Source organism: Meles meles, chromosome 1, assembly GCF_922984935.1.
Source record: "Meles meles chromosome 1, mMelMel3.1 paternal haplotype, whole genome shotgun sequence".
NCBI classification, from domain to species: Eukaryota; Metazoa; Chordata; class Mammalia; order Carnivora; family Mustelidae; genus Meles; species Meles meles.
This window is the reverse complement of record NC_060066.1, coordinates 186,656,036-186,669,735: the sequence shown is the minus strand read 5'-3', so window position 1 is coordinate 186,669,735 and position 13,700 is coordinate 186,656,036. Positions and strand designations below refer to the sequence as shown.

At 40.9% G+C, this 13,700-nt stretch overlaps 1 protein-coding gene across 25 annotated transcripts in view; it reads left to right on the top strand.

Annotated features, from left to right (window-relative positions):
• The window catches only part of MACF1 (microtubule actin crosslinking factor 1), a 353,302-nt gene that overhangs the window by 188,083 nt on the left and 151,519 nt on the right, over positions 1–13,700 (top strand). For 13 of the 25 annotated variants that reach the window (XM_045981910.1, XM_045981909.1, XM_045981904.1 and 10 more), the window contains 10 exons: positions 362–638; positions 2,094–2,222; positions 3,084–3,161; positions 3,772–3,933; positions 5,969–6,073; positions 6,975–7,070; positions 8,107–8,232; positions 9,758–9,763; positions 10,753–10,905; positions 12,867–13,021. In XM_045981910.1, the coding sequence (XP_045837866.1) occupies positions 362–638; positions 2,094–2,222; positions 3,084–3,161; positions 3,772–3,933; positions 5,969–6,073; positions 6,975–7,070; positions 8,107–8,232; positions 9,758–9,763; positions 10,753–10,905; positions 12,867–13,021 (1,287 nt within the window). The remainder of the gene's footprint in view (positions 1–361; positions 639–2,093; positions 2,223–3,083; positions 3,162–3,771; positions 3,934–5,968; positions 6,074–6,974; positions 7,071–8,106; positions 8,233–9,757; positions 9,764–10,752; positions 10,906–12,866; positions 13,022–13,700) is intronic. The other 12 variants (XM_045981912.1, XM_045981979.1, XM_045981918.1 and 9 more) reach the window with 1 other exon arrangement.

Sequence of the window (13,700 nt, the reverse complement as noted above, 5' to 3'; positions counted from 1 at the left end):
AAATAAGCAGATACTTGTTTGCCTCCTTCCAGTTAACACTGTAATTTGGCATTTGCCTCAACAGCTCTGAATGATGAAGATGTTAATATCACCTTGCATTCATATAACACTTCTTTTTTCAAAACAGTTTTCCTGATATGATCTCCTCTTTATTTTTATCTCATCCTTGTCAAGTGGATAAGGAATATTTTATCTTAAAAATTGCATTACAGGGGCACCTGGCTGGCTCGGTCAGTGGAGCATGTGACTCTGATCTCAGGGCTGTGAGTTCAAGCTGCACGTTGGGCTTCCTACTTAAAAAAAAAATAAAAAGTGAGTTACAGATTTAAGTCCCTTCCTGTTTTCTCTTTTTGCATTTCAGGGTTATGCGCCTGCAGGACGAGCTGGTCACCTTGCGTTTAGAGTGCACAAACTTGTATCGAAAGGGCCATTTCACGTCACTTGAATTGGCTCCGCCCTCTGCTTTAACCACTACTCATCTGAAAGCAGAGCCCTTGACCAAGGGAACCCATTCTTCCTCTACCTCCTGGTTCCGGAAGCCCATGACTCGTGCTGAACTTGTGTCTATCTCCTCCTCTGAGGATGAAGGCAATCTTCGATTTGTGTATGAACTACTGTCATGGGTAGAAGAAATGCAGGTGGGTGTATGTTCCAAATGCTTATGCGATACATTCAGGTTTACTGGATCCAGCAGCTTGTCTAAGGGGGTCAGATTGCTCTACGCCCCTGGTGTAAACGCTCTTAATTATTAACTATTATTAATTATTAATTATTATTAATTATAATTATATAAATATTTATGTATTTAATATAAATATTAATAAAAATTATATAAATTTTATTTTATTTATATAATAAATACATATAATTTATATATATTTTATATAATTATATATTATTTATATAATAAATATATAATAAATAAAATAAAACTTTATTTTATTTATATAATTTATTAAAATTATATAAATAATTATATAAAATATATAATTATAATTAACTATTATTAATTATTAATTAATGCTCTTAATTATTAATGCTGCTGGGGACTCAAGCCCCTTTCTCAAATGTTAAATTGGGTGAGGTCAGCTCAAATCCTCAAAAATCCTACACCAAATAGCATAGGCTTTTCTGATTTGAAGTCCTTTGGGAGTCTGTTCCCTTCAGCTAACTGCTGAAAGTGGAGCTGATGGAAGAAATTGCAGCCTACATATTCTCAGTCACCTTTTCGGACGTTTCCTCATTGGCAGGGGAGCTGATTCTTCACTCTTTGTTGCTGGTCTTACCTTGTGAGTTGAAGCCCAGCTCCCTGTGTTTCGTAGTTCTTAGGGGCACTGTTCACATGTATTCTAGGATCGTGGTTCAAGTTCGATATTGTCCTTTTTATCCTTCTAATCCTTTTGTTTTCTTTATTTTTAAGATTTTATTTATTTATTTTGAAAGAAAGAGTGAGTGCACGAACAGGGGGAGGAAGAGGGAGAAGCAGACTTACCCTTGAGCAGGGAGCCCGACACGGGCTCAGTCCCAGGACCTCAGGTCATGACCTGAGTTGAAGGCAGACACTTAACTGACTGAGCCACCCATGCACCCCATCCTTTTGTTTTCTTTTAAATTCTTCCCATGCCCTGTGGTGGATTTCCCAGGTACCAATAAATAAAAACATCCAAAGACAAGCTATTTGAAAATTATCTACTATTGGTCAGTAGTTGATGCCATGAATGAAGTTTAACATTTTTAGCTCTTTCTTTCTTAAATCCATTCTGATTATGAAATGAAGAGCATCTATTAAGGAAAAGGCCTAAAGTTTATAAAGTTAATCTTCAGCCATGGAAACACCTTTCTGCTTGGTAAACTCAGGAATGTATCCTGTAATGCAGCAACAGAAGGCTGCCCTTGCTGCAGTAGTTGGTGGGGTCTAGTCTCCAGCTCCTTGGGGGTGATGTTGGCGTGTTTTCCTGTAAGAGACCATGATGGAGATGGCCTAGGCGTCCTCTTGCCCAGCCTTCCACCCTCAACCCCCTTGCCCAACATCAGTCCTGAAAATTTTGTTTGTCTATTTAGTCAATTATATAAGTATTTTTTTTCTTTTCCAGATGAAACTGGAGCGAGCAGAGTGGGGCAATGACCTGCCTAGTGTGGAGTTGCAGCTGGAAACACAGCAGCATATCCACACCAGTGTGGAAGAACTGGGCTCAAGTGTCAAAGAGGCCAGGTTGTATGAGGTGCGTGGCATTCAGAATCCATTATGGCAGGGTGTGGTGAGGCAGGGCGGGTAATGGAGTAGTGTGCACCGGGCAGCTATTTCTGAGAAGGGGACTCTGGGGGCACCTGGGTGGCTCAGTCAGTTCAGCATCTGATTCTTGATCTCAGCTCAGGTCTTGATCTTGGGGTTGTGAGTTCAAGTCCCATGTTGGGCTGCACGCTGGGCATAGAGCCTACTTCAAAAACAAAAAAAAAAAAAAAAAAAACAGACATAGGATAAGGGGGCTCTGGAAAAGAATGGTAACCATGAGCAGCAGTTTACAACAAATTCCCTTTCCGCATGAAGTGTCTCTTCTGCCCTTTGAAATACCCTTAAGAGCAAGGTATTTTTATTAACCCTTTTTACTAGAAAGAATTGTGATACTGAAAGGTGAGGTCAAAATCAGTATGTAGTGAGTGCAGTTGCCAAGCACAGGCCCTCTACTCCAAAACTTCATGCTCCTTCCACTTCACCGCCTGCCTGCAGGGAGATCTGGTATGGAGAAACTATTCACTAAGTCTCTCCCTCCCTCATTCTGTCTTCCCTTTTGTAATTTCAACTTTTCCCTTCAAAAAAGCAATTGAGTAGTTTGGGAATCATCAGGCATAGGTGCTTCTAGAAACCTCCCAGAGTTTCTGGAAGCATGAGATCTGTCAGCTGTATTCACCCCCACTGAACCGTCCCTCACCCAGTGCTGCCCAGGCTTTAAAACCTGACCCAGAGATTTGTTATCTCAGCTAACCAATCCCTATCTGTGTGCCTACATAGTTGAAACCACACTGTACATATAGTTTACTTACTTTTTCTCTAACGTATCTTTATTTCATGCCTTTCTTATCAGGGAAAAATGTCCCAAAATTTCCATACCAGTTATGTTGAAACTCTTGGAAAGTTGGAGACACAGTATTGTAAACTGAAGGTGAGTTTTGGCTCTTCTGTTCTTTTTATGGACAATCCACTTCTTTCCAAACAACTGTCTTTGCTAATTCAGAAAGTTTATGGTTCAGCCCTGTTTTGGTTTTCTGTTTATTAGGTTGTATCACTTACTTTGCAATTATTCATATGTATTATAACATTTTCTCAATTTTCTTAGTGGATCAGAAACCACTGCCCCAGAAAGTTTTAATTAAGTAAATCCTGTCCCAGTTTCCGTGTTTCACCAAAGCAGTGACTTATGTGCTTTGAGACACCAAAACTAAAAGTTCAAGATTAGTAGAAAGGAGACTCCTTCTATCTCTTCTTCATTCTTGTCTTTCGAGATTGTCTGGAGTAGGACAGGCCTGGGATCATTCTTTATTCAGAGAGACCCAGAAAAGCCTGGTGAATTCTGATTTTTTGCTGGGATTGACCGGGGCTCTGGGAGTCCTGTATCAAACTTGTACTAAATTCGAGTTCATGGAGAAGCACCCAGAGATGAAAAATCAAGGCTCAATTTATTTCCTGGATTATTCTTTGCTTTGATGTCACATGTGCTATCTTCTACAGAGGAAAGACTGGCAATCTAACCTTATAATCCTTGCTTTGTCTAGGAAACTTCTAGCTTCCGGATGAGGCACCTTCAGAGCCTGCATAAATTTGTCTCCAGAGCTACCACTGAGTTGATCTGGTTGAATGAGAAGGAGGAGGAGGAGCTAGCTTATGACTGGAGTGACAATAATCCCAACATCTCAGCCAAGAGAAATTACTTCTCTGTGAGTCTAGCACAACAGACCTGTCATATTTATGTATTAGCAGAAGAAGACAGAGAATTTGTTGAGAGCTTGGATTTCTGGATTTGCATTTCGTTAGGTAGAAATAAGGACTTCCCTGCTTAAATGCACCTGTGCGTGTAAGAAGTGTACATGGAGAGAGGGGAACCTGAGCTCTAGAATATATTTACCTTAGAATGCACTTAGAGAGACAGTGTCTTGGCATGCCTGGGTGGCTGTCGCCTAAGCGCCTGCCTTTGGCTCAGGTCATGATCCTGGAGTCCCGGGATTGAGCCCCACATCAGGCTCGTTGTTCAGTGGGGTATCTGCTTCTCCCTTACCTGCTGCCCCTCCCCCTACTCCTTTTCTCTCTCTCTCTCAGTTGCTGTCTCTCTCAAATGAATTTTAAAAAAGAAAGAAAGAAAGAAATGCAGTGTCTTGGACAAAGAGAGTATCAGTCTGCAAGTTGAATCCTTTCAGAATAGCTTTGTGTTTAAGACGATAGGCTTTGGAGTGAAAGAGACCTAGGTTCAAATTCTTCTTCACTTACTGGCTCTGTGACCCTAGGCAAATTATTTAATCTCTCTGGACCTCTATAAAGTGGAACAATAGTACCTCTTCAAAGGGTTGTGTAAAAGATTGACTAGCTACTATAGGCAAAGAACTTAGTATAGGGCTTAGATATTGTTTAATTGAGGTATACTCTTGGCTTCTCACAAATTCTGAATTCTCAAGTTCATTTAATATTTTTTGGTCAAAAATCTTAATTTGTAAAATGGGAAGGGAAATTCGGCATTGGGGAATGGTATAATACTTTTTATTCTTTTTCAGTGAATACAAGTAGGGTCATTTTTGTTAAGTGTATTTCCACATCTCAGAGGTTTTTAAGGATTTTGTTAACTCTATGCAAATGGGAAGCTTTTTTACTAACACTTAATTTAGATACTTTTAAATTCAATTAGAGTTTAAAAAATATAAATGTCTCCTGATTGGAGAATGGTATCTGATTCTTCTGTAGTAAAGGAGAAAGAATAGATGCTATAATATAGAAAACAGTCTGTCTGAGAATGGAAATGAAGCTATGGTGAAGATAAAATGAAAGTGCTTAGAAAGAAGGGACCAGATCTGACAGCAGAGATCCATACCTAGCTTCACAGAAGAGCTAGCATCTAAGTTGGGTCCTGTACCGTTAAAAGAATTTAAAGACAGTGGAGGGCACTGCAGGCTAGTGGAATAGTCTGAGCAAAGCCTGCCACTCAGTGATTGGGATCTAAGGGTGTGTCAGGTACTATGTTAGGCCAGTGGGGACATGAATCAGACCCACCTGTCAAGTTAGCTCCTTCCTCTGTGTCCGGTGCTCATCCTGTGTTCCCCTGCTTCCTCAGGTCTGGCCCAGGTCCCACATCCTTTGTGAATCATTCTCTAGTAATCTTAACATTTTTGCCCTTCTCTGAAACCCTCTGGCATGTGCTGTTTATTCTTCTCATCTTGGCACTAACCCTGTGTTGAATGCTCCTTTAAAGTTGGGCAGGAGGGGTGCCGGGGTGGCTCAGTCACTAAGTGTCTGCCTTTGGCTCAGGTCATGATCTCAGATCCTGACTGAGCCCAGCAAGCCCTGCATTGGGCCCCTGCTTGGTGGCAAGCCTGCTTCTCTCTCGCTCACTCCCCCTGCCTGTGCTCCCTCTCTCGCTGTCTCTCTCTATCAAATAAATGAATAAACTTGGGGCACCTGGGTGGCTCAATGGGTTAAGCCTCTGCCTTCTGCTCAGGTTTTGATCTCAGGGTCCTGGGATCGAGCCCCGCATCAGGCTCTCTGCTCAGCGGGGAGCCTGCTCCCTGCCCCCCCCTTCCCCCCGCCTACCTCTCTGCCTACTTGTGATCTCTCTCTGTCAAATAAATAAACAAAATCTTTAAAAAAAAATAAAGATAAATAAACTCTATAAATAAATAAATAAAGTTGGGCAGGGAACACAGCCTTTTCCTTATTCTCCTCCCCCTTTGATAGCACTTACTGCATGCAACTGAATTCAATTTTCAGGAATTGACAATGCAACTGGAGGAGAAACAGGATGTGTTTCGGTCTCTACAAGATACAGCAGAATTGCTGTCACTTGAGAACCACCCAGCCAAGCAAACTGTGGAGGTATGTGACTTGAGAACGTGAAGGGGTCAAGTGCTCAGAACTTGTCATTAGAGAAGCGTTCAAATCTGAGACTTTGTTCTGGTGCAACACCTGGAGGAAATGTCAGTAATCATTTGTCTTTGATCCTCTCTCTTGTCATCCTGGCCCCCAAAAGACTACAAATAACGGGAGAACACGATGAGAAACTAGAAGAGCTAGAGACGCCTATTGAACCGTAGTTTTTCAGATAAGCATCCAGGCAGATCCCGTCTCATGTTGGTGTGGTGCCTTTGCCCAGAGAAGAGAGACAGTGGAGAACTGGGAAGGATTTATTTATATCCGGGTTTTGCTCATCATTTACAACTGACCCTTGAACAACATGGGTCTGAACTATCTGGCTCCACTTATATGTGGATTTTTTAAAAATAAATACCATATAGTACTGTAAATGTATTTTCTCTTCCTTATGATTTTTTAGTAACATTTTCTTTGCTGTAGCTTACTTTATTTCAAGTATATAGTATATATACAGTATGTGATACGTATAACGCACAAAGTAGGTGTTCATTGACTATGTTATCAGTAAAGCTTCCGGTGGACAGTAGGCTATTAGTAGTTAACGTTTCTGGGAAGACAACAGTCACATGTGGATTTCCAACTGCATGGAGGTTCGGCGCCCTCAAGCCCTCTGTTGTTCAAGGGTCAGCTGTAGTTGCAGTTGAGTGTGGGAGAGGCCTTTTCTGTGTAACCCTCGTTAGATGAAAGGCAAACCTCTTTCTGATGGCTGGCGCTCAGCAGATGCCATCAGGAATCTCCGTGTATCTTCGGTTGGCCTGTCTCTGGCAGAGCTGTGCTTGGAAGAGAGCACTGCACGCGGATGTTGTTAAGCCCTGCCCTTCTGTGTGTGTTTCGGTTCCTGCAGGCTTACAGTGCCGCTGCTCAGTCCCAGTTGCAGTGGATGAAGCAGCTGTGCTTGTGTGTCGAGCAGCATGTGAAAGAGAATACTGCTTACTTTCAGGTATGTGGGCTTTGTGTTTGTGTCTACGTGCACATTATGTGTTTGCGTGTGCATACAAGACCATGCATGGAAGAGGTGGGGTGAAACACACATCTGCATCAGTTAACGGGTACTATGTAAACCTCCGCCCCAAAGCACAGCGCTGAACAACAGTCCTTTAGCTAGCTCTTGGTTCTGTGAGTTGGTAATTTGGGTTAGGTTCTGCTGAGATGAGGAAAGATGATTTTTCTCATCTTGCCTAGCTTATAGATGACTGCAGGCGGCTAATAGGCAGGCGAGGTGCTGGTGGGCCCCAAACAGCATCACTTCCATGTCAGACAGTGGGTTGGGGTGGTGGGATACAAGTCTCTGGCATCTAATAGGCTCTCCTAGGAGAGCTTTTTTCATGGAGTAGCTGTGTTCCACAAACAGCCAGAGAGAGCAAGCCCCAGGGCACAAGCCCTTTCTTCTGCTGTCACATTTATTAATGCGTCATTGGCCAAAGCAAGTCACGTGCCTATATGCCCAGCTTCAAGGGGAGAAGTAGACCCTCCCTCTTGATGGGACAAGCTGTAAAATATCAGGACCATTTTTCTTTTTTCAGCCCATCACAACTTCAAGAATATACTCCTTGTTTTCAGGGGAGGGTGGCAGAAGGAAATAAGCTGTTACCTCTCTTCAGGTTTGCCCTAAATGAAATAATCTTCCTGATCATTTTATAACCTTATCAATGGATTGGAATATTTGATTGCTCAACCTCTAGGCTTTTCATGACGTTTACCTCACAGCCAAGTGTTGTCACCAGCAGTGTTTCCGAGGAGGGGAAGCCAACTGACTTTCCTATAGGGTGCCATAGGCTTTGTGGTTGTCATCACTGATATTTCCTGGATGTAGCATTTCAAGCCCTCAGTTTCTCCTCCTGTGGATCTTGTGATGCAGCATCACTAATCCAGGAGCGTCATCAGTTCCCGTCAGCTCTTCATGGGTTTGCTCTTTCCCGGTTAACATGCTTGTGTTGTGATAAGCTGCACATGAGGTACCTCTCCTCTCGCCACAGTTCTTCAGTGATGCCCGGGACCTGGAGTCATTCTTGAGGAACCTCCAAGACTCCATCAAACGAAAATATTCCTGTGACCACAACACCAGCTTATCACGCCTCGAGGACCTGCTCCAGGACTCCATGGTGGGTGTTGTATCAGCGGGATGATTACTTCTGAGAAACAGAGTAAACCATCCCAGGTGCTGCAGTTGATATCCTTGAAAGCTCCAGGGCAGTGGGTTATTGCTATACTGTCTGGCTCATATTCAAATAGAGTTTAACCCCAATTTTGTTCTTTTTCTTTTTTTCCCTTTTCTTTCTGTAAAAAAAAGTTGCTACTAAGATTCCTTTGGGTATGCTATTGAAGTAATGGCCTAGTCCTTGTGCTCAGCATACTTTCTTTGCTTGTTCCTATTTTAATTCAGTAGTTGGGACCAAAGATGTGATGTATAGCATGAAAAATAGAATTGAAGGGGATTAGGTGACACCAAATTATTTTTTACTCTCTCATACAAAGAGAATTCAAACCAATGAACTAGACCTAAGCCAAATTTTTCCTCTTTGGTAATTTTGTTTTGGTAAAATGAGATATTAGAATATTGATTTTAACTAAGGATAACATTGAAATCTTACTTAGATATAATGCAATATTTGTCCAGTTTATGTGGCAAAATTAACTTAAAAAATTTTTGTATCCAGTATTTAATCCAACTCAATTTTATATTCATTTTCTCCAATGAATTATTCTTTCAGGAATGCTGGTAATAAAATCACAGCAGGACTGTTTACATGTATTGAATGTATATTATACAGAGTTGGCAAGACAAGGCTCCAGCTACATTCCAAATTAAGATAGATGAGTATGTAATAGGGAAATTATTTTTTTCTATATGAGAAGCAGGGGACTCTCATTTCAGTAGGAAATTACAAGTAAGAGAATCAGAATAACTGAAAACCGTCCTTTTTTCATGAGTGAGACGGGTATTTGTGAACATTAGTTGATTATTTGTTATTTTTTTTTTTTAAAGATTATTTGTTATTTTTACACTTTCAGGTATTATTAACCCGTGAATGGATTCATATTCACTGTTTCACCTGGGCAAATAATCTGTTAATTTAATTAACTTGGAATGAAGGATAAAAGCCTGACGTTTTAGATATTGTCTCTAGAATGTCTTTCTTGAAGGTACTTCAAGTATGAAGGAGGAATATAATAATCCTTGGCTATTATCTCCTCCCTTCCACAGAGTACCTTCCTGTCTTAGGGTAACTCCTCTGCAATTGTTGTCATATCTTCTCTTCTCGAGGGTCGCTGCTCTGTTCCCTCCTCTCCAGGTCAGGGGCATCGGGTTGGCGGCGTCATCTGGGCATGAAGTCACCTGGGTCTGCTCCTCAGCTTTTCCTCAGCTTGTCCGTCAGGTTCGGGAGCATCTGTCATGGCTTCTGGTTCTTTTCAGAACTTTTACCATGCTGAGCACTTGGTCTCTGGAACTTGAGATGTTTGGCTGTGGGTTAGACAGAAATTGACATCTTTATTGCAAGGAAACGGAAATGGGTAGACCAGCTCTCAAGTATGGAACAGTGTGGCTGTCTCCCTGATATATTCCATTCCTCTTTCTTAACTAATAAGTTAAAGTTGTATTTCTTCCAATCATGCTCCCGGGGACAGGCACAGGTAGTTTATTTAAGCATTTCTTTTTCTTTACTTGCATATTCTTAATTCTTTAATGGCATTTCTTAACATTATTAACTCTTTACTCTCATCACATCTACTTCCATCCTAAGAAAGCCCTCTTCTAAGGACTTTTTATACCTCAAAATGGGCTTGACACATCCCGGTAATACATGAAAGTTATCTTTTATTCTCTAACACAATTGGTAGTAGATTACTACCAATTTTGTGGGCAAGAAGTTCATTAGTTTTTAAGATAATGGGGTTTGCAGAGACTTGAGAGCTTCAATTTTGCATGATACTTCTTTCAAACTAGTCAAATATACGTGACTGTGGCACAGCAAGACACTAAAAGGTAAATACTAAATCATTTGTCAAAATGTCTTCACCAACAGCATCGGTTTATAAATTGTTGGTGGAAGAGCTAAGATCTTTCTCTAGAAAGTTTGACTCAATTTAAGAGAGTGAAATATCAGTAGTAGAGCTTGGGAGGTATAATTATTTAAAATTTCTTAAAGAGCACAATTCTGGCTTCTCCTAAGCACAAGGCAAGAACTGGCTTCTACCAGTAAGAAAGTGATTATAATAATAATAATAATAGCAACGGCAGTGTTGTTATTATTGTTTTTAAACTTCCATGCTTTCTGAACCTTGTTTGGGGAAATCCTGTGTTAGCTGTGTTTATCTGTATTTAGCAGCTGGCAGTTCTTTTTTGTTTTATGTTTTTATTATTTTTGCATGTGGCTTCATGATTCATTGAAAAGAGCACAGGGAGAAAGCTGAACAATTTGAGTACAAAAGCACTTGGTAGAAGACAGAAATATCCTCTCCTTGTTTCTTTATCTCTGTATTTCTAAGATGGCTCCACCACGGATCCCTACTTAACTGAGAAATGACATTCTCTGAGGGAGCGGAGCACTCAGTTTTCTTTGTTGACTTGGCACCCTGAGTAGCAACATTAATGTGTTTTTGTGTTTCTTCTCACTTTGTAGGATGAAAAGGAACAGCTTATACAGTCCAAGAGTTCTGTTGCCAGCCTCGTTGGGAGATCCAAAACCATTGTTCAGCTAAAGCCACGCAGTCCCGACCACGTGCTGAAGAGTACCATTTCTGTGAAAGCCATCTGTGACTACCGGCAGATAGAGGTGAGGCGAGGGAAGGGGTACCTCTGGCTACGGAGGGAAGGAAGGGAGAAACAAAACCTTCAGTTAGGGTTATGATAGAGAAAGGTCCAGTGGTAGAGGTGTTTTGTTTTGTTTAATTAGAACTTAAACATCCTATTTTTTTTTCAGATTTTATTTATTTATATGACACACAGAGAGAGAGAGAGAGAGAGAGAGCAAGAGAGGGAACACAAGCAGGGGGAGTGGGAGAGGGAGAAGCAGGCTTCTGGCTGAACAGGGAGCCCGAAGCAGGGCTCAACCCCAGGACCCTGGGATCATGACCTGAGCTAAAGGCAGACACTTAACGACTGAGCCACCCAGGTGCCCCAGAACTTAAATGTACTTCTTAAAAAAAAAAAAAAAAAAGGTGGAACTCTACAGGCTTGACCTACTCCCTACCTCCGAGATTGGCATCATCATCCCCCCCATATCCTAATTGGTGTCAGAAATGGTATTTCATAGCACCTGAGCAATACCTTTGGCTTTTCCCCTCTTATCCCCTACAACTAGTAGGACTACCAAATCAATGTCAACTTATAAATAAGTATCTCTTAGATGTACTTTTTTCTGTCCTTGCAGCTACTACCCTAAGTTAGACCATCAGTTTCTGTTGCTTGGATCATAACATTGCCTCCCCAATTCAATGCGTTCTTTATCTTTACACTAGCACGATTTTGATTTTTTTTTTAAGATTCACTCATTTATTTTATTTTATTTTTTAAAGATTTTATTTATTTATTTGACAGACAGAAACCACAAGTAGGCGGAGAGGCAGGCAGAGAGAGAGAGATGGAAGCAGGCTCCCCACCGAGCAGAGAGCCCCACACAGGGCTTGATCCCAGGACCCTGGGATCATGACCTGAGCTGAAGGAAGAGACTTTAACCTACTGAGCCACCCAGGCGCCCCTCACTCATTTATTTTAGAGAAAGAGAGAGAGCATGTGAGCAGGGTAGGGTCAGAGGGAGAGAGAGAGAGAGAGAGAATCCTCAAGCAGACTCCTTGCTGAGAGCAGAGCCCAAAGCAGGGCTCAATCCCAAGACCTTAAGAGCATGACCTGAGCTGAAATCAAGAGTCAGCCACCCAGGTGCCCCCCAAGCATGATCTTTTAAAAAAAAAAAAAAAAAAAAAAGTCATTCCCCTTCTTACATTCTGTAACAATTCCCGAATTCCATTTAGAAAGTCTAAATTCCTTAATGTGGCTTCAAGGTCCCAACTAATCTTTCTTTACCTCTCTAGGCAAGACTGGGTCATTGTCCCTTTCATGCATTCCCCTGGTAAATTGCATTTTTCATACAGTATTCTAATTCTATATCCAACCAGAATATGTGGAATATAGACCATGTCTGTCAGTTTACCATTCTATGTCCAGTGGCCCACCTAAATTTCAGGCACATATTAGGCTCAGTAAATATTTATAATGCAAAAGAATGAACTTCTCTGGCACTTTTCTGTGTCTCAGTATTTCTGTCTATAGAATGGGGATGATCATGTTGGTTATTTATTTCCCAAGAGAAGGAATTGATGATCTCAGAATTCTTAAACCTTTTTGGGGATTTGAGTGGGATGACAAGAAGGGAGAAAGAGGAAATATCACAAAAACAAGGTTGCAATTATTCATGTCCCTTTAACTTTTACCCTAATGATTGTAGATGCAGAGAGATCTGCATCTTGGAGGTCTTAAGACATTCTCCTTATAACTTTCATATACTAAGTTACTGGACATGTAATAAACATTGAAAAAACACTTGCTTCCTTGATGTATTTGATGTCACAACCTTTCCTGTGTTACATATTTATAAGGTTATCTTTTTGTCAAAATCAGGAAACCTTACTAATTGATGACAGATTTCAAAAATGGTTTTTTTCCTAAGGAGTCAAGTACCATATCATAATGGGTTGTTGGTTTATCTGTTAGCAATAACTTGTGAGTTTATCTCCTCAGATCACCATCTGCAAGAATGATGAGTGCGTATTGGAAGATAATTCTCAGCGGACCAAGTGGAAAGTGATCAGCCCCACAGGGAATGAGGCGATGGTGCCATCGGTCTGTTTCCTCATCCCCTCACCCAATAAGGATGCCATTGAGATGGCCACCAGGTAACTTTTCTCAGTTGCCCATTGTGCTGCTTGACCTGAGTGAGCTGATGGAGGGATGAATCTGCATTTGTGATCTTAAACAGAGCAGCCAAGTTTTAAAGTTTCTTCTGGGAAAGGCCTCCTATTAGGATACCAGATCTTGCACTGGCAGCTACGTTGTAGTTTTTCAGTAAATGCTTATGTTCAATTGAGATATATTCAGTGATCATTCTTGAGTTAAATTCAGAAGACTGACTTTTATATTGGTAGTTAATTTTCTTCTCTATATTTTATTAATGACATACACATACATATTTTTAAAAGCTGAAGTATACCACGAAGCTAATAATAAAACCCACCCACCCCAGAGTTCTGTTTTCCTGACTTTGTTATTTTCAACCATTGATTTTGGTATCACTGGAATTTCAGTGGGATTTTTAGAGAGGGAAAAGATAGACTAATGGGTTTAAAGTCTCTTATTTAAGTGACGCCCTGGCTTCTAGTTTTCCATCCTACTCTTTATATCTCACATTTCTTGACTTGAAGAAATTCAAGGTAATGTAGTGTGTGTTGAGTATGTCTGTGTATTTGTGAGTTTGTAAGTTCAGAAGTTGAGATTGAATTCGGCATGGGATGCTTTAGAAAAAGATTTTCTCTGGTCCTTCATATTGCAGTTTTGTTTTTTTTATTTTTAATATGC